This window comes from Brachyhypopomus gauderio, chromosome 13 (genome assembly GCF_052324685.1).
Source record: "Brachyhypopomus gauderio isolate BG-103 chromosome 13, BGAUD_0.2, whole genome shotgun sequence".
Lineage (NCBI taxonomy): Eukaryota > Metazoa > Chordata > Actinopteri > Gymnotiformes > Hypopomidae > Brachyhypopomus > Brachyhypopomus gauderio.
Window position 1 is genome coordinate 21,950,298 of NC_135223.1, and position 24,621 is coordinate 21,974,918.

The 24,621-nt window shown below is 44.7% G+C and overlaps 1 protein-coding gene across 10 annotated transcripts in view; it reads right to left on the bottom strand.

Annotated features, from left to right (window-relative positions):
• The window catches only part of ptprub (protein tyrosine phosphatase receptor type Ub), a 154,097-nt gene extending 129,476 nt beyond the window's left edge, over positions 1–24,621 (bottom strand). For 5 of the 10 annotated variants that reach the window (XM_076971748.1, XM_076971746.1, XM_076971745.1 and 2 more), the window contains exon 1: positions 22,487–22,806. In XM_076971748.1, the coding sequence (XP_076827863.1) occupies positions 22,487–22,556 (70 nt within the window). In that variant the 5' untranslated portion in view covers positions 22,557–22,806. Of the gene's footprint in view, positions 1–22,486; positions 22,808–24,482 lie in introns of those variants that run through there. The other 5 variants (XM_076971741.1, XM_076971744.1, XM_076971742.1 and 2 more) reach the window with 2 other exon arrangements.

A 24,621-nucleotide genomic window follows, 5' to 3' on the forward strand; every position in this document is an offset into this window, starting at 1 on the left:
GCAGGATTATGTATCATGGCAGAGGGACAAGTGTCCTGGTAGTCCAATGCAACATGTCAAAGGGACAGGTGCCCGATAGTCCTACAAGGTACAATAGAGAAACAGGTGTCCTGATGGTTCTACAAAGTACAGTACAGAGAAAGGTGTCCTGGTGACAGCACATTAGAGAGACAGGTGTCCCGGGGGTCCCATGAGGCATAGCAGAGAGACAAGTGTCCTGGAAGTCCTACAGGCACAGCAGAGAGACGTGTATCCTGGTAGTCCAAGGTAGCATAGCAGAGAGACAAGTATCCTGGGAGTCCCTATGTATCATAGCAGAGAGACAGGTATATTGGTAGTCCAAGGTAGCATAGCAGAGAGACAGGTATCCTGTGAGTCCCTATGTATCATAGCAGAGATACAGGTACCCTGATAGTTCTATGTAGCATAGCAGAGAGACAGGTGTCCTGCTATTTTGTAAGCTGCAACAGAAGCATGCACCTTAATCACTGCAACACAGGGCAGTTTGGGACTGCTAAGCAGTGCTTTTACAGGTCAGGCCCTTGGGTTGTGACCTCTTCTTCTTTTAAAGAACAATGTAGCCTGATTTCGAAGAAAAACGATTGTATAAAAACACCAGCAAAACACTTAAATATGCACACCCATTTGTCACTGGGTTACGTGTTCATTTGTGCTCCTTGTTTCCCTCCGTCAGATGTAAACTAATTAGCATAGTGTCTCGGCCCATCTGAGCAAGGAAACACTGACTGCCACATAATGAGTGGAACATGCCCTGGCAATTACATTAGGCCCAGCTCTGATTGAGGAGTAAACAAACACTCTTGCAAAGCAACTGCTCCCCCACCATCATCCCAGTTTCCCCACGCACACTTCCACCCACCGGGCTAGTAGTGTCACCGCTAAGTTACACCAGGGAGCCAATGAAAGAGTTTTTGAGAGTTCCATCAGCCCGTCAGTTAAAGGAGGGAGGGTGGGGGTGGTTTCTGAAGGACGATTAAAGCAGAGACACATGCACAGTGTGAAAGGCATCATGGCCAGTATGTTCTGTTGCTAGATTTTTAAGACACGGCGCCGAGTTCGGACCAAAAGGTGCCTCTAATGAAACAGCGAAGGAGAATGAACGTTTCACTGAAAACTAAAGTAAAAACGATCGGCAGGAGGCAGGTGCACCGTGCCAGCCGCCTGCCGGTTCTGGGCACACATGAATCAAAGCGGCTGGCAGCATTTACAGTCTCTTACGTCTGGAGCCGTGTGTACATGGTGCTAAAGAGGCCCGTGGGCCAGGCTCTCCGCAGAGGTGCGGCTAAATAAAAGATGGCCGCGGGGACCCCGGAGCAGTTAGTTCACCTTCATCTGCGGGCCGCACAGCGGGCGCTCACCGTGTGTCAATCACACGGAGGATCAGAGCGGCGGAGGCACGCGGAGGCACAGGCTGGCCTGTCAAGCCACCGCGCGCGAGGCTAAACGTCTGTCAGAGCTCAGCTCTTCTAAGATGCAGTGGGCACCCGCGGGAAATAACTGCCATCGTAGTCTTAAAACGTCACAACCCAGCTGGGCTCGGGCTTCGGAGGAAAAGTTAAATACGGCCACGGATCCGAAACTCCTCCATACGCGTCACGGCCACACCTGACTAAGCGGCCCGGAAGACGTGACCGAGTGCGTCTACAAACTTCGCCAAGTGTGTCGGGTTCATTTCATGACTCAGAAGCGTGGAAACAGAGAAGGACGCAAAGGGCAGACAGGCTGACGCGGAGTGATGCCACAGCCTGGAGGATCGATCGAGGACAAACGTGTCTAATGAGTCTGTGATGGAGGCCACGCGTGCGGAAGCTTCTCTGGCACTAGATGTGGAGGTGCGGAGCACGGAGAGCAGTACTGACTCGCCTGATTTGTTCTAAAGGCTGGAGAGCTGCGGTGTGCAGTAATTCCATGGTGAGAGGGTGGGGTAAAACCTTCACCTCCATGCACTCCACTCCCTCCAAACACGCTGAATACGTCTGTGAGCTAATGGACAGAAATGCACCAACAGGGCTGTGACATGTCCCCAACATAAAATGGCAGACGACCTCAGCAACCTTTTTTTTTTGGGGGGGGGGTCTTTTTTGGTTTGGTCTCCTAGCTGGGACCATTACACTGCGTAAACCTAAAAACAGCAGCTGCTGTGTGAGCGCAGACATCTACCAGAGAATCACGGGGCTCTGACTCCAGCACAAGCCCCGGCGCGAGCAGGCCGCTCCAGGCCACGCAGGAGCGCCGCCTGTCTGGGCCGCTGCTGACAGATGTGCTGCCGCTAACACTGCCAGGGTGTTACTGGAGCCAGGGTCCTCCAGTGAGGGCTGACTGGAGCACGCCTCTGTGGAAGTGAGGGTCCGCCAAGCCTCTGAATGATAAAAAAGCGCAACTAAGCTGCAATTCAGGAACAAATGATAAGAGCCTTCAGACAACAGAGCTTAAGTCCTAAAGAAGCAGGCTTAAAGACGCCGCAATTATGTCAGACTACCAAGAACGATAAGTCAAGCTGGTCCAAATATAAGAGTATGATAGATCCTTTCCTTAAAACACACATACACACAGTTCTGTGCTAGAGCATACACGAACAGCAGATAATCATTCACTGTTGGATTGCGCTATGCTTTTGCCGATGGGCTACACAAGCATCTTTCCATTCATCTAGAAATGATGACACCGTCTGAGCCGACACCACACCCAGCAGCCAGGGCAGAGAGTGAAGAATGGTGCCAGGACAGAAGCACGAGGGAGGAGTGAAGACACACAGGGAAGGGAAGACAAATGATTTAACACAGCAGGAGACAGCTGTTGCAATGCAGGAGAGAAATGTACAGAGTGAAGCTAAAATTGTGCCACATAAAATAGCTCAGACTATCAGGATGTTACTGTGGTCTGCATCCCTCTCCACCTCTAACAGCAGGCAAAGAAACAGATTACGGCTACCTCTCTGTTGTAGGCCATGTAAGTAGCTTAGGACATCTGTTTTTTTTATATTTATGATTTGCAATGACCTCCATAACATTTCAAAAGAAAACAATTCTGGATTGAATTTGATCATTCATTTTTTGCAGGACTGCAGGACAAAAGAATGATGCATGTTCAAAAACCATTTCAATGAGTCCGTTCCTATAGATGTGTATGATTGATATTAGGTCTTAAGCTTGGAGTCATAACATTTGTATTTTCCTGACAAGACAAAGTACTTTTAAATCATTTCATGCCTTATGCATTTTGCAAGGGCAATGGAAGCCTTCTTCTGGCATTATACGAGGGACATGAATATAAGGGACCGCACGGCTGGGTTATTGATCATCTCACAAATATCAAGACTTTGCCAACAGGCCTCTGCATTCAGCTCAATGCATAAAACCCAGCACAAGCTCATATGGTCATGATGCTTTTAGGCATTAATAAGTTACCATGGTCACACGGAGTGTCAACAAGCTTTTGCAGCAGTAAATTGATATGATTACTATAAGTAATGAAAAACTATTATAAAAATATTTTTACTTATTTTTAGTGGCTTAAATGTTAGAAGTAACAAGAAGCACTCCGTATACCCGATGCAGCCTTCATAAAGAAGATCAAGAGTACAAAAAACTGATAAACTGATTTTGACTGCTACTTTCTGGTGAACACCTTCTCAACCTGCCTTGCTGTGTTGTAATAAAAGTCCCAAAGCTCTAGCAAAACACTTTTATTGCACAAGAACCTTTGACTCACGTGACACCTGCTCAAGTCACTGTCTCACCATTTCTCCCATTAGCCACTTAAGTGCCATTAGCGTCCCAGCGTTTTAGCCCAGCGGAGTCAAACTTAGGAGTCATATGATTAGTTGAGCACACACTAATTAATCATCACACCCTCCTATTTGTATCCTGTTCCCTCAAACTTTCTGTCCCTATGCTTCTGAAAATGTCTGCTTGGTAACTACTTTACTATTAGTTTGCTATTTTGTTGCTGAAATATAACAGAGAAAATTATATATATATTAGGGAAATATCTGAGTCCTCCAGCACTCAGAGTAATATCAAATTTAAAGTCCTTTATATTTGTTTGTTAGTAGCTAAGGTATTTGTTTAGTGGAATGGATGATATAATGTGGTAGAATGGCCTGATCATGTTAAAGTAATGGCTTCCTTTATAACTATTTTAACAGAACACATTTCACATTTTGGTCACAGCATGATGCTAGACACAATCTTGAAGCTACTTTGTACATCATTTATGCTATTATAATACAATGGAATGCATAAATTAATAAGAATGAAAATGTGCCTAATAATTCACCTTCTGACAATATACTCCAATATACTCCAATATACTCCAACAGACCTTAATCATTTTAACTGAATCTTGAGGCTAGTGGCCTTCCTCTTTTTTCAGCAGGAATTAAATCAACATATTTTGTAACGCAGACAGAAGCTTGGCTGGAAGGAGAGTTGTGGAAAAAGAAATTCAAACTAGAGAGTGAAGAATGAGGGAGAGCATGACAGAACAAGAGAGACAACAAAAGTGAGAGACAGACAGAGAGAGAGAGAGACGGCTCTGCCCCATTCTTCTGCAGCGTACCCGGCTGTGTGTTGTGCTTGCACGAGCTTGACCCCACCGTCATCCACATCTAAACATGTCTAATGGCACATTGCTGCAGTCAAAAGACAGCAAGCAGATTTGACAGTAGAAAGGTCAATGAGCAAAAAAAAAAAAGCTCTCAGTATAATTGCTACAAGGGAATTTCTTGTGTTGCTAATGATGAAGACTGTGATCTACCTGCACATTTGCTTTTCATAATCATGAGAGTGGTAGTGTGTGATGGTATATAACATGCATGAATGTGCATGAACATGCAAGGCGTTTGATCTTTTCTGAGAGACAGATCTGGACAGACATAAGCACCTCCAAACCGCTGCTGTCTGAGGAGATGTCAGCTTCCCCATACTAAACAGGGAACAGAGGTGTGTGCATATGTGTGTGTGTGTGTGTGTGTGTGTGTGTGTCACAGTCAGCCTTCAAAGAGGCTGCGAGGCTGAGATTTGCAGCTCAGAGCTGTCGCCTCGCTGAACATGAGGCCACTTGCTCAATATGCCACCAAAACACCATCCCAGTGCCTCCAGAGTGGCTGTGGAAGAGACCCAAACTCTCTTCTTAAAGGAGAACTTTGATCACACAGTGCATACCGTGTCCCTTGAGTACATTTTAAAGCCAATTAGATCAGATCTCTAAGCGCATTAGCAAGTAGTCTAGACCTTACAATGAAGTAAGAATATTATCCTGTTTTGATAGACATCTGGCAACCAGCTGAAGACAAGGTCAGATTCTGTATTTGTGGGACAGGCTTCTTATAGCCAGTTAAAATTGATGGGACTCATTCCACTGTTGAAAAGGCCCTTGTTTTTCACAACTGGAACACTGTATCAAACTACAAAATAATGAATTTTATTCCATTACTCATGAAGGAAATATGCATGTGCCACAGGACATTTCAAACATCTGCTTGTTGCTTTGCCAGCATTTGTTAAGCGCTCTCAGCTGAATGTTTGCTCAAAAGCAGGGGAATCATATCTTTTAGATGGAAGCCAATAATTAAACACGTGTTTAATGTCAGCTCTAGACCTCCCTGGAGGAAAACTGGACAGCTGAAGGGTTCTAGCTCGGATCCTTCCATATGAGCGTTGCCAGGCAACTTGGTTTGCATTAGTTTATTCTGTTGTTTTAGGCTTAAAAATAGAGGCTCGCTATCACACAGATGTGCTAAGCAAGTTCATTTCTCGGACAAAATGGAAGTATACCCTAGAATTAACTTTAGTTCTGCATGTCCACCGCGTTTCACCTACTTCATTAGAGACTGTGTAATGTTCTGAGTCAAAGCGACACCTCCCACACCGTCCTCTCACCTCGTCGGAGCAGAGGGGAGGCCAGGGGGTGGGGTGGGTGGCGTTCTGTAGGTCATGGATATCACTTCATTTACAGTCTGGCGTGTACGCTAGTGAACGTCTCGTTAAGGGCAAAAGGGCTCACTCATGCATGCTACATAAGAGGTTCCTGCCAGACTGCTGAGTTTGTGGAAGAGATAACAGGGGAATTGAAGTAAGCATTTTAAAGGACACCCTTATTCAGCAATCTGAAGAGGAGTCCAAAGCCATATTTACACACTTTACAGATGTTTGAACGCTTAACACTAAAAGAATGGCTATTAAAGTGCAACGGCAATTAAATAAACCAACAGCAACGTGAGCAACTGTGCCATTTTGCATTTCAACAACAAAACTAACTAAATTTGAGCTTGTAAGTAAGGACTCACTGGTCACAACTGTTTCATAATCACCTGCATCACATTTCAGCTAACCAAATCAATATGGGAAGTGTGTGTAAGAAACAAATTCTGAGAGCTCGTACATAATTCTGCAGTGACTCAATGGCATGTCCTAAATACAGCTTGTAAAGTCAAGTTTGGTTAGCTCGGGTGGGTAGATTACTTTCTACAAATCTTAACTGGCTAATTAGCCTAATATCCAATTGTACTAGACATTGCACTAGACCTTAAATAATGTTTTCCCTGAGACCGGATACTGTAAAGTGTGATGTTTTTTGTATAATTATGAAAAACTGATGCACATTTCTGAGGATATCACCATATCCACATCCAGTGTTTAATTTGTGCCTGAATTAATTGACACAACGTCAAGCACCTGTCATGTCCTGTGCACCTTTGCTTTGGAATTTATCTATGTGAACGCAACAACTCTGTAGTATCTTCTTTTTTTATATGCAACAAGCAGTCAAGACGGCGGCATGGTGGTGTGGTGGTTAGCACTGTCGCCTCACAGCAAGGCGGTCTGGGTTCGATTCTCGGTCTGGGCTGCTCTGTGTGGAGTTTGCATGTTCTCCCTGTGCCTGCGTGGGTTTCCTCCGGGTACTCCGGTTTCCTCCCACAGTCCAAAGACATGCGTGTTAGGTTGATTGATCACTCTAAATTGCCCGTACGTGTGTGTTGGCCATGCGGTGGACTGGCGACCTGCCCATGGTGTACCCTGCCTTCGCCCGGAGATGCTGGGATTGGCTCCAGCCCCCCCGTGACCCCGACTAGCGGGATAAAGCGGTTCAGATAATGGATGGATGGATAGAAGCAGTCAAGACCTTTTTATTAAATGGTCCTTATTTGAGAGTAACTTTTAAAAATTCAACTGCCTCTACATAACCAGTCACATTATCAGTTATCAGTCATGTTTTCAGTCATCAGTCATGCTCACACATCAGAAGAGCTTTCCAACAGTGAGGATTGGTAAATATTGATAACTGATTTGTCATTAATTTAAAAAAAAGCAGTACCCATATTTTTTTTCATGTTATTTTCATGTCATAATGCAGTTTTATACAAAAAAAATGTTATGAGGTTGAACATACATCATTTAGCTTAGCACACTGTAAATGTCCTTCACAGAATCACTGAAATGTTATATTTCCATCCCCTCACTGTACTTTGGATGTCATACACTAGGTCCATTTTGAAAAGTACTGTATATTTGGAGAACTGAGAGTATTGTTGCGTCTGTATGTTCCAGTACATTTCACCTTCCTGCCCACTTGCTGGAACACCTCATTAGCTCACGCTTTACAGAAGCACTGCCCACACCAGTCTGATCTTCTCCCCCACACTGGATTCATTTGGCAGTGCCCATGTAGTTTCACCTCGGGTAGGAGCTGATGCTACGTCACCTATTATAATAATCTTAAAAGTGGTAGCATTTTCCAAGAGTACATTTTACAGGTACAGTACTCAAGGTTACAACAATAAAACAGTATTTAAAATACTGTTAGTTAACAGTAGTTACATGGAAATCAATAAACAATTTAAGTGTAATGTAAAACAATGTTGCCGCCTGTAAAATGCGGGAATTAGTAGAAGCCGAAACCAGAATATGAGAGACTATAACGCCAATAACGCCATTTCATCTCACACAACTGGTATGGCCCTGTCTAGGCTCCAATACAAAGTTATGGCGAATGGGAATTATATTTGTTAGCACTGGGTAAATTGTCAAGAGTGGCTAACAACTCAAGGCCAACCACCCTGAAACAAAACATACTCTGGCTAGTCTGGTTTCAAACCTTTAATGTCCAATTTTTGTTGCTCTAATGGCAAGATACTATATTCAACATATATTAAGTTGTTGACTTTATTCATATTTCCTTGTCAAAGCTAACAGAAGCGTGATGGCTATGGCTATGGTTAACTTCTTAGCAACGATGATGTTTAATTAACATACTAAAGTACATCTATGTAAATCTTAAATCTACTATTTTTCTTATTGGATGCTCCCAGCATGGGGCCAACATGGCTCACAGCTCATTACTGGATGTCCGCTGAACATGAGCAGAGTTTTTAACTGCTCGTATTAGACGAACGCTGGCGAGCAATCCTCATGCTCACTAATCGTCTGCTAAGAGACGTACTGGCCTGTACGTAAGGAAGGCATTTGGAATGTATCAGACAGCGATTTTGTTGTCATACGTAATAAAAGCACAATATTATAATATTACAATATTACTTTTGACAAAAATGTATGTATATATTACTTGTTACTATTTGTTATTATTGTTATTTGAATTATTGATCCATCATGCACTGCTCCACAGCGACATCTGGTGGGGGCAGGCTCCACTCGGGCCCCTAATGTAGAGACACCCCTGCTAATGATAATGATATTCAGGTGGGTTGTAGGTTAAAAGGTTGAATGTAGGTCATTAACTGAAACAGATACAGTGTAGGAAAGTTTTTTTGTAGTTTTACAGTGTTAAAACCGTGGCAGAACAGCCAAACTCTTCTCCAAAGGTGAGGTTATGGAGGTTTCACATCACAGGTCATGCACCATAGCGCAACTGAGCACAGCAACAAGAAACAACGTGGTTATGTCGCATCGGCAACGACCGTTCCAGGCAACGATTTCAAACGTTGACTGGGGTTTTGGAGGTGTGCTGAACAAGCTCAAAGTAGCACAAAGCACAAGGAAATGGGCAACGCTGAGCACCGTAGGCATAGTGGTCAACCTAGCACACGGTGTGCAGCAGATGAAGCACATCGTGCTTACTTTTCTTCAAAACCAGATGATGTCCAGCACTGCCATCAGCTCAGAACTGGGAGAAACCAGTGGGAACCAGGTACACCCATCTACTGTTCGGAGAAGTCTGGCCAGAAGGGCTCTTCAATGTAGAAATAAGGCTAAGCGACTAGTAATATTATATAGGTAGCAGGTATTCTAGAGTGATGAATCTAAAGACATCAAATATACAGGAAGTGATGATATGAACCCCAAAGGGCCCTGATCTCAACATAATTGAATATAAAGAGACAGAAGGAGCTGAGAAACATCCACAGATGCTTCTTTGCATTTTGTTAATCTATTTCTATCTTTGAAAGAATAGATGAAAGAAAGATGAAAGCATGTTTCCAACTTTTGCACAGTACTGTAGATCACATTTTTATACTTATGTTTAGGCTTTAAAGGGTTTTTAGGCAAGTCTAAAAAAGAAAACAAATCTGACAATTATAGATGTGAAGTGGTCAAAGGTTGCCTGGAAAGCTGTATTAGACAAGGTTCCCACATGTGGTCTGTCTTGTTAAATCATCTTTTCATATCTAAAACATTCATCTGTTTTAACATTCATGAAAGTACCTGAGAATGAGAACTACTAAAATGTGCTCTAATGATTTTGGTGATTTTTATTCAACTGACTTTCATATATTCTATGTTTTTTCCCACTTTGTTTATGTATTTAATTTATAAGGAACATCATAATGGAGAGGAATAGAAGTTATAAGTTGTTATGTATTCATACATCCCAGTTCTCTTTTGTGAAAGACAGTTGTTACTCTGTTAGCTGTATGTTGGCATGTATCTTTTTCCAGCAGTTGTTTAAACGTCACTGTTAATGCAGCAAAACATTTGCAGATGAAGATGAAACACTCAGATATACATTTTTGTCTACCTCGTTCTTTTAAGGGCTCCATAACATTATATAGCAGTTGAACTAATCCTGCGGGGAAATATTAACAATTTAACGCGTCTTAAATGTGTCTGATATATTTTATCATGGTGTCAAATCAAAACCCAGTTAACTAATCTACGTAATTTAGGTATGCTAATTGAACTTAGTTGTTTAGATGGTGGATTCAAGGCATATTCACAGCTATTGTTGTTAGCTCATTAACAATAGATTACATTCCTTAAACCATTAGCTAGCTAGCCACAGTTGTGGTTTACATCAGTTAAATCAGTGTGTCTCTTCAAATTTGACAGTGAAGTCTTGAAGGATCGAACTTCGCATTAGTGAGGCAGCAAATCCTTCAAGTGAGCCCTCTGGTGACATGAAGAGAGTGACGAATCGTCAGCTATTTTCAAGTTTTTTTTTGAAGGTCTTCTCAAACGTCCTTGGATTGTTCTCTCATGTTCTCCAAGCAGTTAGGCAGCTATTGAACACATCAAAGCAAATTGGATAATTTAAACTCTGTTTGAAAGCACGTCATCATCATCATCATCAACATCATCTTTTACTGCTTCACTATTTATTTATTTACTATTTATTTCTTTTCATTTAAAAAGTAAACAGGGACATTGGATGTTGTGTAGATGTTGTGAAGAGAAAGGTGTATACCTTTTACGTCACTACATCTACACAACATCCAATGTTGTGTAGACTCACATAAAACTCACATTCAGTTCCATGTGAGTAATGGAAATAAACTGCAAGAAAATTCCAGATAAGTAACTGCAGTGTACTATAGTAAAATATGTAGAGATTGTAATGACATATACAAGAATTCTGTGGAAACCTTGTGCACTTCATAACAAATATATATATATATATATACAGAGGGAGAGAAAGAGAGGGAGAGAGAGAAGGAGAGAGAGGAGTGTAGTGAGAGAGAGACTTAATAATGAAGAGATTAGGTGGTCTTCTACTCTCTATTTACATGGGCCAGAGTCCTGTCCGACACCCCTAGGTAGAACCTCCAGCTCCACACAGGTTCACTGGACCGGAATAATCCACAGCACCGCAGCCTCATCACTAAATAAGTAGCTCTCCCAAAGCACCTAACCCTGGCAAAAACCACACAAATCCAGCTGCCACGAAGCACGCTCTGTTTGCTCGCTGTGCCATTCATGATAATGTCGCCTCGTTGACGACAGCACCAAGCTGCCCTGTCTCCAGTAATACCGTTCTGACTTTCATTTACATTCTGTGTACTTGGTATTTCCAAACAACCCTGGAATTCTATTGTGGAGTTGGCCCTTTCAGGATAATACTGAATGATACTTTTCTGTGCTTAAAAGTATAAGGCATACTTTCAATATGGAATTTGGTTGTATACTGGATGTCATACTACTGGTTTTTTTAGACCCAAAATGCTTCTACGGAGAATGGGGCCCATTGTCAGCATGGGCAGAGCACTGATCTCTGTGGCTGTTTTGAAATGGACGACTTGAGACAGAGCGGGAACGTTTACTCTGTCTGTGTGAGGAGAGGGCCTGGGACGACGACAGCAGTCCTGATGTCACACACCAGGATATGAGGTTTCACAGCTTCGATATGCTCCAAATAGGACATTTTGATGCTATCCTGTGGGACACCTCAGAGTGCCACCCCAGTCCTGATGTAGTCTCAGCTCGTTCATCAAATTAATGAGGATATTAATTACTTCACAGCCCGAGCTTCAGTGTGCCTGTGTGCGTCCACACATGCATGTTTCTCGTCTCATCTCAGCGCTTCAAACCTCCAAATTTGAGCAAAACGCAAAGTTGAACTGTGTTGGTATACCTGTACAACCCTACACAAAGAACCTGTGACAAAGACAACCTGCAAGAAAGAGAGTGAGAGAGAAACGGAGTAAAATAAAAGTCCCAGGATAACAGGAAATCTGAGTAGGCTGAGGTCCGTATCCACAAGGCTTTTCTCTTCCTCTTTGTGTAATCATCCAATGCCACATAACTGCGTCTAAGTGTGCCAACAACTGCTTTAGCCCACCCTATCTCCTCGAACGCCTTCTCTCCTCACCTCTCACCTGCCCAGCAACCCTGGCTTTTGCAACCTGTACTTAGCCAGGACGGCCACCGGAAGGGAAGCAGGGTGAACCCTACACCACACCGAGCTAAACAAAGGGCCCAGGAGGCTACAATCATCACATCATCTGTGCAACCCGATGCACGGTTTTGTCCCCAAAGGCGACAGAACGGTGTGACAGAAGCCGTTTTTCCTCCGTGTCAGAGGCATGCGCTAGCCCCTGCTCCATTGTGGCCACAGCGTCTTTGTCCTTAGCATGTCGTGGTAATGAACCCATTAGGTCCCGTAGGCCCAGAAACAGAAAATGACAAAAGGGAAACACAATACTTATCCCCTGTTTTGTCGCTGGAAATTTGACTCTGTGATGCAGCCGGTGGGCTTGCATACGTGTTGCACTGTGAAGATGAGTGGGGCTTGCATGGGTGTTGCACATTGATATGGATTTATGGCTAATGTGATGCACTAACAAACCATTGCCTCATCTGGAGGTGAAGAAATGAGAAAAACAGGCTCTTCTCCAGATTGCCTGCAGTAAGCCAAGCAGACCTTGTACAACCCCCTCCCCAAGACATTCTCTCTCATACACACACACACACACACACACACACACACGCTGACACCACCCAACCGGCTCCCTTATCTTATTGGCTCCACTTGTGTCAAGTCAATATGGCTTCACATTTTCACAAGGCCAAAAATCACAGCTGTGATCCTCATTCATCCACTCAGACTGCTGTGTGTATAGTACAAACAGAGACAAGGTGGGCTACAACAGTGATGGGTAAAAGCCAACAACCCTGGCCCTTCAGGGAGCAGCCGCTGATCTAGAGCCGCGAGACAGCGGTTACATGCAAAAGAGTGGCAGAGCGATGACGTCGCTCTCCGAGGCTGACTGCGTTAGTGCTGACGGCTAGATAAGACCAGAATAACACAAGGATTCACTCACACAGTCAGTCTTCATTTCTGCCTCGGTATCAGGGCTGAGTGCTGAGAGACAGCGAGAGAGAGAGAGAGAGAAAGAGAGAGAGAGAAGATGAGAGAGAGGTTCTGACAGAATCTCAGGACCATGTAGTGCAACCCCACTGGTTGTAAGAGGAGGTAGGTGCCTTCTCCCACAAGAAGGGGCAGACCCATGCTTGTTTACCCCATCACACACATGGAGAAGGGCAGACAGCAGCAGTGTGGTGAAGGAAGAAGGCCAAAGAGGGAGGGGAAGGCAGGAGAGAGAGAGAGAGAGAGAGAGAGAGAGAGAGAATAAAAGGAATGGAGAAAAAACTCCAAAACAAAGTTGACGAGGTTCTACACCTGAAGTGCTCTTAGGGTGACCAGGGCCGGCATGTTGGAGCTCTGGGGAGAGGGAGTGGGTCTCTGGAGGAAGCAATCAGCTCCTTCTGGCAGGTGGCAGAGGCTGGATCAATAGCGTGCTGCTCTCTGTAGCACAGCAAACACCTGGGTCTGCGCAATTCACGGTCACCTGGGTGCTCCGCCCGCTCAGCTATTGGATTTATATAGAACTCAGGCACTTCAAATCCTATGCATCAGGTTTGAATTTGTTGGTTGTCTTCTCTGGCACACCAAGCAAGTGTTGGCAGACTTTCCATCGATGTCACTTGGAAGGCATGCAGTAAAGATCGCTCTCCGAAGCGCACGCAGAGCTACACGTAGGAGTGAGGCACATTAAGAGTCAAAGAGAGAGAGAGTGAGGAGGTACACTGCGTTTCAAGCACAGGCATTTTTGAAAATATCATCAACATTCTCTTAGCATAAGCATAGTTGAAGTGCGAGGCTTGAGAGGCTCTTTACAGGAGTTCTTGCAAGTCATGCTCACATAAAGGCACATAAAGCACGCTTGGCATGGGGCTGAGCTGAAGCTTAATGCTCGCCAATTAGTGTGGAAAACGAAGGCTCTTCATACGAGACACAGAAAACTGCTAAGCTTCAGACTTTTTCTCTCAACCTGCTTCTAATGAGCGTGGGGAATTAGGCAAATCTCCGTCCGGCCTACTCCAGACTCGGGCCGCAGTCTCGCTCATATGCTCCGCCTGTACCCTGCATGGCCACCTTAACCCTGACGTTGTGCGAGTTACAGAGAAGCATCTTTCCAGGAAACGCACGGGCTGTGTGAGATAAGTTATCTTTCCCCATGCAAAACACGTTTCAGAGAGTGGTGTCAGGATGGCACACAGATTCCTTTTGCTCTTCAAGCTTGGGCATGCAGGGATATTTTATGCTAAAAACTTTGTAAATCCTTTGGAATTATCTGCATTTCCATATAAAAGGCTGTGAGTGGACCATCTAACCCATAACAAATAAACATTTCAACATGTAAAGAACCACACAGACAACATTTCAAACGGCCAAATACTGTATTTATTTTTTTTCTCACGACTGTACAGACAGACCTTTTTAGTATTGTTTTCAACACCCTGGGTCTGGGGTCTCACACCCACATAGACCATTCTTCAAGAAAGCCTGTTCAGGATGCGGGCGTAGTGACACGGGAGGGGTCACTCTTCAGCCCACGTGCAGACAGACAGGTGACGGAGAGAGACGCTGGCGAGGAGCACGCAGGTGTGTAGGGTGTGCTGGGGCGAGGCGGTCCCAGCTGACAGCTGGCACAGTCATGCCATAACCTGACAAGAACGGCTGTCACACCAGGGCAAAGTCATCCAACAAGACAGGGGGGGGGGGGGCTTCCAAGAAAAAAGGAAAGAAGAAAAGAACAGAGATATGGTAGGTCACAACGACAGAAAGGGGAGGTAAGAGAAAAAAGAGAGAGAGAGGTGAGAGAAAAAAGAGGGAAGGATAAAATTGACAGAAAGTAGAAAAACATGAGAGTTCAAGCACAAGCACAAACGCTTCCTGTTCATGTGACACGCCAACAGGAACAAACACAGGCCAAGAGACAGAAAACAAGAGGCTGCAGAAACAGGAACGTTTAAAGCTCCACGTGTGAATCCACATCGCTCACGTTGCGTTGTCAAACAGGCAGCTATAATTCACTTAACGAGGTATTAGGCAGAGAGCAGCACGCTACGACTCTCCCACTTACTCGCAATGGCTTAATGACAACAACGTGATAATGGGCAGAATGATGCCCAGTCACCGTGAGGGCATCTGCTTAATGGCGCCCACAGGAGCAGCTCACCCAGCCTGGCATTCCACCTGTCCCCTGATGTGAAAGAATTCAGCACCAGGCCCTGGTGTGCGATGTCAAAAAAAAAGCCATGGAGGGCTTCATTTTGCCTCATGAAGTGGTTTTAGATTTCACAGTGTCAACTGAATCCAGAGAGCTAATGCAAGCACCAGGGCTCACGACCGTAGAAATCCCGCCAAAATCACTAGCGCCAGGATGACCCTTCACCCCTGCTGACTGGGATATATTGAATATTTTATTTTCCACCCAAACATTTTTAGTTTTAGCCATAAAATAGCCACGATGAACCAAATTTATTCTGAACATTTAATGGAGCAGTAAACCCTCCACCGAGCTATTAATAACACTCCAGTATGCAGAAAGTATCAGAAGATTCAGAGACCTCAGGTAGAACTTGAAAACCGGTCAAACCGGACTAAAAATAAAGCCACGTGAGAGCGGCCACGTGAGATGGGGGTCACGTGAGAGCGGCCTCTCCGAGGACGGCCAGGGTAACAGCGGTAGGGGCCTCTAGCCCCATTTTCTGAGCGCAGAGCGGTGGCCGTCGCTCCTGGAGGGGAGGGTGACACGGACCGGAGAGGAACCAGAACCAGAAGCTGCTGCACGCCTCCAGTGCCAGGCAGCCGGGCGGTTTTGCGAGACCACTCAGGCCCCAGAGCAGCACGTTCTCAGCACGCCACCCCACGCTCAGCCCCTGGTGTCAGGGAGACATGCGAACAAAGAGACCCAATCAGTGGATCCAGCAGAGAAGGCAGAGGAGCCAGCGGCACGTGGGCGTCCGAGACGCAGAGAGGCAAGAGTGGGTGGTCTACAGACAGGCCTATAGTGAGCTCCAGCTAGCATGGAAGAATGCAGCTCTGATCCAAGGAAATGTTTCTGCTTTTCCACTTTTTACAAGGGCCAAAAGCACTTTCATTAGTATCTGGCAGTTACCATTTGGACAAGCTGGTTTCTCTCTGAGAAAACTCCCTGAGATGTTAGTGTTGTAGATATCTGTCCTGACCTTTACTTGTTTGTTTATTTATTTAATTCAGAAAGCATGTATTGCAAGTAATAACAGTTCTCCAAATCTGACAATATATTATAAAAACATTAACCAAATATGACAATTAATAGTATAAAATATCTAATTTTATAATGCCACACTGCACATACATACAATCTGATTAATCAGCCCACCTCTCGAGGGGCCCCTGTAGTTTTGCTCTTCTATACCAGGGCATTGCTCAGGGCAGACACGACTTGGATGAAATTGTATTGGAATGAACTTGCCGGGGTTCAGGGATCAATACTGTATGAATCTCTTCTGCACCGGACCAGTGAGAGGAAGGCCATCAGGCCATGGATGTATGGGGGAAAGGGAGAAGCCCGCTGTAAATCCTCCAGCCTGTCAGAGGAAGAGTGGCTCACTGAGCTGCCCACGGCTCCCTGGGGCCCCCTGGGACTATCAATACGCCAGGCATGACACGTTCATGGCCAGAGAGTGCACTTATATGAATCCTGTACTTATCTAACCAACCCAAAGACAGACAAAGGGACACACACTCACTCTCACTCTCTCTCTGTCTCTCTCTCTCTCTCTCTCTCTCTCTCTCTCTCTCTCTCTCTCTCTCACGCTCACGCACACACACACACACACACACACACACACACACACACACACACGCACACACACAATGCTAACCAGAGAGACCACAAAGACCTTTTCCATTTTGCTTTGCCATAAAACATGATCCAAAAGGTCAAAGACACGCAGGTTGGCAAATTCATTCAGTCATGAATTGAATTTTATGTGCATGCACATAACTGTTCCGTAAAGCCCCGTGAGAGAAAGGCACACACTGAGGAAAAACTGCACCGAACATTATAAAAAAAAATCACAATAAATCTCTCTTCTCTTTTACCGCATTGAGTTTTGTGGTTGCAGGTTTTTATACCCAAAATGAATCTGGGGAATCTGCAAAAATGATTCACTAAAAGAGTGCATGAAGTTCATAAAAAAAAATAAAAAAAAACAACAACAAAGCAATTGTATTCGATTACCAAACAGCAGGATAATCCTCTGAAAACAGCAGTATTGGAAAGTGAGGGCCATTATTTTTGGATGAGAGCAGTGAGCCCAGGATGAGGGTCAGGACAGGGGAGGTGACTCTGCTAACGCAAGCAACATCACGAAGAACGCAGAGCTTGCTCCTTGCTCACCAGTACACCAAGGGCTTCATCTCTTTAAAAAGATTCATTTTAATTGTGCATCACTTTGGGTTCAGAGCCAACTGGGCCTATTCATACTCAAATATGAATCAACATTCCAGCAAACTAGATCAGCTCTCTGGATGCTGGGGCCGACATCTCCACCCAGACTAAGTGCACTGCACGAGAGGCAGAAAGCGTCTCTGTGAACTCTCAACACCAACAGCCAAACGAGGCACTGAAGTGCTTTGGTTCACAGTTTTGTAGTGCAGGGTTTCTCGTAAAATTTCTTGTAGCGATAAACAGTTCGAAAAAAAAAAAAAACCCCAACATATTTATGGATCACTTTTACATTCTTCACATGCGTCCATGAAGGGAGAACAAAGGCAATTCTGAGGCTTCTGAATTCAATATTTCAAGCTCATTTAACTCATTTGCAGTAAAAACAGCTTTCCACATTTTGAGACAAAGCCTCGGAGGGCCGCCCTGCTCAGTGACCCATTCGTGGTCCTCATTTGCAAAGACCACGACACAGCAAAGTGCACCACACGCAATTATCTTCTAAGCCTCAGTGGCTTTTCGTACAACAACTCCATGGGGTTTCTGACTATCACACTTGGTTCTGTAATGGCAGGCAGCCGCACATAGCACCAGACTTGATGAAATAGCTAAAACAGCATGAAGAATGTGATCCTCTGCCCTTAGTCCTTCCCTCTCTACACCCACCTTGTGTCTACCAACCCCCCCATACCTACCCATAACAATTCTGTGTCTACCAACCCCCCAGATTCTTACTTACACCCCCCATACCACCCCCGTGTCCACCAAGCCCACCGCCCGATATCTATCCATCTACCTATGCCGTCTACACTAGTGTGAGACAAGACTGCTTGATGAACCTTGCCGCACAGAACCACAGGTCAATAAATTAGAAATCATGTGAACTCATGCGAGAGCACTACAGCAGCAGTGCCTCGTAGACACAATTTCTGAACCTGTAAAACTCTCCCTTTATTCAAGCAGCCAGTAAAGACACAGAAGGGGAATGAAACCAAATGAAGAAACGCAGGTCTTCGGCACTCAGCTGAACTGTGACGAGCTGCCATTCAAATCAGACAGCATATGCCACCTGGATGAATTCCTCCAAAGCGCACGTGGATAAGTTTGATTTAAAACGCATCTTTGAGGCCTAGCACAGTGGGAAACTGCTACTGCTCCACACACTCCACACATTAACATTGATCTGAGCTGATGTGCTGCTGGTCTCCCTCAACCAAACAGCAATTCCTCTGAAACAGATTTCCATCAGGGCCCTCGACAACAACTCTGCTTTTCAAAATCTTCAATAAATCCCAGAGGAATCAGCCAGCACTTCCAGAGACAATAAAGGAAACCCAGAGTGAAGTTGCTCTCTTCGTTTTCACCCGTTTCCCATCACAGGTGACTCAGCGCTGAACTGCTGTTTCAAGAGAAGAGGAGAAGAAAAGGCCCCTGCGGCAGTCCACCCCCCCTCCCACTACCACCACCACCCCCACCAGCCCCCCGCCAAGAACAGCCAGCGGAGAAGTCAAAAGAAAACAATGTCGACTCCTTCAGATGTTCTAGAATGAGCTCCCCGGGCTGCTGAAACTCTCCTGGCCTCTCTGCCTCTCTGCCTCTCTGCCTCTCTCTCTCTCTCTCTCTCTCTCTCTCTCTCTCTCTCTCTCTCTCTCTCTCTCTCTCTCTCTCTCTCTCTCTCATTGCTCTGTGAAGGCCATGGCTGAATGCTAGAAGAAACACTGCGCCAGGGTCATCTTAGATCAGGCTGCCGAGGGGAATCTGGATGCAACAATAACAGACATATCCTGAAATTAAAAGAGGGGACAGAATTCCAGTCGTTCCCACCCTGATCGTTCTTTCACAGGGATGCCCTGCAATTAGCAGAAGTCAAAGGAGCCGCCCGGGGTGTCTGGCGGCACGTCTCTGCTTCCTGCACGACACCTTTGTGGTTTTAACATCTAAGGCCTCCCGCAAGCTGCACACCTTGGCGTCGGTCTGTCTGAGCAGAGGTTCAGACAAGCAGGCTGAGCATCGTGTCCTCAGGAGGGGGAGAACCCACCTGCCAGGCCCTCAGCCCCGTGGCCCACTCCTCCACGCAGACACGCAGCTGCACGGATCTCAAAAACAAAAGCACTTGACAACAAGGGCTGGTACGGGGAAGGACAGATGGCATGCAAGCATGCATGCTGTTCCCAACGGAGAGTACAACAACCAAGTTAAGAAAGTATGCAAACACTCTTCCCCTTCATGGCCGTGACTCACAGAACTCCTCTGCCAAGAGTTTTCATTATATATTATCTTGTAAAATACAAAGCAGCTCCTGGTAAGCACAATATATTATGTCATATGACAAATGCAATTAATATACACTCAAAATGCAATTTTTATTAAGGTCCCTCTCGATGATATTAAATTTATGCTTTGATGTTGATTGTTTTAGAGTTTGGCCCACAAGGTTCAAAACTGCCACTGCAGAGTCTTACAGTGCACATTGTTCATCACATAAAATGTTTCTCACTTAAAGAATATCAGCCATCAGCATATAAAAATCTTATTAAAAAATGTCATATTGTAATAAAAATAGGCAGGTGAGGGTCATCAAGAGCTAATTGTAACAGATTGTTTCAGACACAGGGAGTTGTCTCCATAAACCAGCAATGCCACAAAGGCAGATAAAAAGCCAGACACGTCTCAAATCTCAGGCGATCTTGCACAGCCTGCACAGAGACACGCCATCCCATTTCAGCTCTTTTAATTATCTTCATGGGTTTTAATTATTTTCATAATTCAAACTATTCATCTTAATAATGTGCTTCGTTCTCCTCATTATGGCTGATGTAGGCCTGGGATGATTTCTGCAGCACCACGTGAACTGGACTATTACAGAGTCTATAGCTATGGCAAGGAGAACAAAACAAAATGTCCTTCAGAGGAGTAATAAATGCGAGGTCCTTCTACTCACCACCCCACAATTCAGAATTGTAAGTTAAAACTTTTGGCAATAGAATTTTCTCTCAGCCTACCAGCTACAAAAGAGGCTTAGCCTACTTTATGTTTTAGAAGTCAACTTGTCCTGCACCAGGAATAACCTGGAAAGCAATTAGCCATTTCTTTCTCCTTTTCATCCATAAAACATTCTTATTCCTCATTCTCTAAGGGGAATTGAAGTAATAACCTAATATTAAAATAAAATTTAGATTTAATTAAGACTTCATTATTTGAAGTCTTAATTAATCTTCAAGAGACCTTCAAAGTGTGTTGACAAGGGTACAGAGAAAACAATTATACCAAGACCATTCAACTCATTTCAGATAAGAAGAGCTTACAGAAGAGCTTACATCAACCAGACAAAGAAAAGCCCCAAAGGGAAAAAAACTATTCAGATATACTACTGCACAAACTCCCCCGCAAACTACCCCACAAACAGGTGTACTACCACCCCAAACTCAAGCATACCACTTCCCCACACTCAGGCATACCGCTGTACCCAGCAAACAAGTAAGCATTTGAGTGTCAGAGATCTTAACAAGATAGGACACTGAGATTACAATGGAAGATGCCCCACCCAGGAGCAGGCAGACATAAACATACCCCTGGTGCTTGACAGCTTGCTAAATGGACGCCATTTTGTTAACTGAAGATCGATAACTTTCTCAGACGGATCATGACTGTTTGTCAAGTTGTTCAGGTAAACTAAACTATAAGGTAATGTTGACAACAGACTGGCTTTGAGGGAACTAAGTGATATCAGCAGTTAAATTATGATTAAATTGTATGAGTGACTGTGAAATAAAATTATGTATTAAATGAAAATCTTACAAAAAAGGTTATTTTAATTTCTTAATCCCTATGTTGATTGACGTGTCTGGATGGCATTATGAAAACATTTGATTTTTGCTCACGCTTTTGCAAATTCCTCTGGTGGATATATTTTAGTATTCCACACCTTTTACCACTCACACACATTTAACTCTCAAGAGGTGAGCTACACACTAACCTCCTAAATGAAACACTGACCTGGAAGGCTGTGACAGTGCATCTCGGTGGGAGATCTTTTCTGCACACTGCCTTATATTTGTTAGGAACATGGTGCGTTTGGAGACCTCTCAACTCTTTAAAAAACAAGTTATGTGCGTGTTATCACCCCACAAACACTAGTTAAATCACGCAGGTCCGCACACTGACAGGCGGATCCCCGGGTGGATGCGTGCTGGAGATGCTGGTGCGGTTCCGAGAGGAGGGGAGCCGTGCTCAGCACCAACCGCACACGCATTACGTCCAGTACCATATCAACACGGACTCGTAAAAACACGCAGGACACTTGAATACTGAACGTCTGCGATTTCGGTTGAGAAATTGCGTAACTTCTCACTGGCGTAAAATAACGCAGCCCGAATGCAAAATAAGTAACATCTGTCGGAATATATTTTAACCTATTAAAATATAAAAAAAAATAAAAGTGAAGTATCAAGATCAGGGTTACGTTAAGACAAGCCGATAACACTGCACTGTTCGCTTTATTCAGTGGACAGAAATGAAACACATCAGCCCAGTGATATTAAACACCTCATTAATGTAGCACTATTAAAACTGCGCCCGTGAGGGCGGAATGGGACGTCTGGACTATACTGGTGACACTTTAGCCCACGTTAAAAACTTATAACTTATAAAAGCTGTTAACATCGGGACCTGCGATCACACAAGTCCAGGTGGATCTACTGTCCAGGTGGATCTACAGTCCAGCTGGACCTCCATGCATGTCAAAGCCAAATCCGGAACATCTTACATCAACAAAAAATGACAAAACACGCACACCGCAAGGATTCCGTTTCATCCCTAATATATCTCCTCACTTGAAGTTAAATGTACCTAAACATCCACATAAAAAAGTTCAGAGGAGATTTTAAAAACAACTCGACCCAGTCCGTCTTTAACTGATGTCTAGAGTATTCGCCTGGTATCTTCAGACCCGAACATGAGGAACTTCTAAAGTGCGTGAGCGCCTCAGCGGTACCGGAGAGCGGACTTTACCTGTTGGACCCTCAACGCTGTCGGCGTGGATCTGAACCGCAAGAATCAGAAGAATCGCGCAGGTATTCATGTTATGCCTTTAGTCCAGTTGGAAAAAACAAACGGAGATCATCGCAGTGACTCCACTAGTGCAGATTAGTAGGTTGTGGACTCCAGTCCTGGATTCCCGGATCCCAAACGGAACGTAGTTGAGTCGCAGTGTGTTACAGGGACTGAACCGTCCGAACCGACGTCAGGATAAACACTTCAAAACTGGATTTTTCCCCAAGAATACTTTCTGGCGTTTAGACATGTGCGATTGACGCCTCCGTGTGGTGCATTGGAGAATTTTTTAGGAGCAAACTCACTTCCCGGTGCTCAAATATTGGTTTCAAACAAACAGCACATGTAAAATAATAAGGCGTCTCGTACTACTGCATAGTGGTCACGTCTCATTTACGAAATGGCATGGAAAAATCGATCAGTAGGAAGAAAATACATAGAGATACTTTGCTATATTGATAGGAAAAAGAACTGGATACTTTCGTGGGTTGTCTGTAACAACCAGGATCTTCTGCACTGAGGTGTTTCAAATTCTCATCCACTCGAAAGGTCATAACATAGAGTTTTCCATGTGGTCCAGGTAGAAAAAAAGCCTTATCAGGTCACATTTAAACAAGCTCTAATTCAAAACGTAGTCATAGTCATAGAAAAGGCCTTAGTCGGGGTGTTTCAGGTGTCTTCCCCAGTTCCTCGAATAGCAGAAGAAGTAGAGGACAGGACCACTGGAATACATGTGCCAGCATCGCAGAATACTAAAGAAAGACCTTTCTGCATACAGGGTTTCGCGCGCATGACAGGCGGTGTGACTACACCAGAGCCCCACCAACACATTCTCACTACCCCTGGCCAATCTGTAGGAGTGGACTCCGAGGGTCAGATGTGTTGGCCACATGTGCTGAGCTCAATCAGAAACACCTTTTGGGGCAGAGCAAGCATCTGTAGTCCATGTTGTTTTTTTCACAGATAGGGTTAGCCTTACCATCAACCAGTGGTCAGTTTCTGACCACTGGAACACTGCTGGATGGATGGTTGTGGGTGGTAGACCACTTTCAGCTCAGCAGTGACATTGATTTGTTACGTCCTCCACTACTGTGCCATTGTTAATGTCGTGTTGAGAATGGTCCACCAGCCATATAATATCTACTCTGTGGTCCTTTGGTCACACAAATTGCATGTGGCACCTTGGCAAAATGTACTTGATATATGCAACGGTGACAGCAGGTAATCTAATGTGGTTTGCGTGTAGGTGCATGGTAGGTGATGTTAATAAAGTGGGTGGTGTGTGTGTGTGTAAATGCTATTTGAAAGACTGACGCTTATAAAAAGAAAAATCCGTTGTACAAAACCGGCTTATCAAGCATAGCAACACACACAAACACACACATTCAAATACAACAATAGATACACACACTCACCTAGCTTGACATGGGTTTATTCAGAGCTTTTTTTGTGTGTGAGATGCCGCAGCATTTTCTGAGGAGACCTTTTGTCCAGAACGCCTTAAGCCCCTGAAACAATAGACTTCATCCAGCTAGCTCTGGTGCCCAGAACTGCCGCCCCATGTTATCTAAGCAGGCCCACAGGTTGCCTGGACTCAGACTAATCTGCTTAGAACACGGCGAGAGAGAGAGAGGCTACCTACCGATTCATGAACAGCAGCAGAGGGCACGAACTCTAGCTCAGCTGCCCAATGTACAGACATACCCTACAGTCAGGAGGGCTGGGAGTAGCAGATATCCTCACACTAATCCATTCACATTCCTTATATGAATTTAATTTCACACAATGGCTGAAAGTTGTGTCTATCCCCCCCCCCCCCCCCAACCCCACATTCATCTCCTGGATTGATCTATTTTCACGGCCGGTTCCCAGTGGAGGATTGTTAAGGTATCAGTGATATTCTGTTGTTCGGTTGAACTATAATCCTAATAATGCTAAAAAAAACCACACTAACCTGCCTACATCTGGACAACAGGTCTGACTCATCGGGACTGGAGCCATCTCCGCAGTCTGAATGTGATCTGGTCTGACACTGGGTGTGATTTTGGTGTTGTACTGTAGGTCTGCTGCTCCTGGCTTGCTGCCTCTGTACG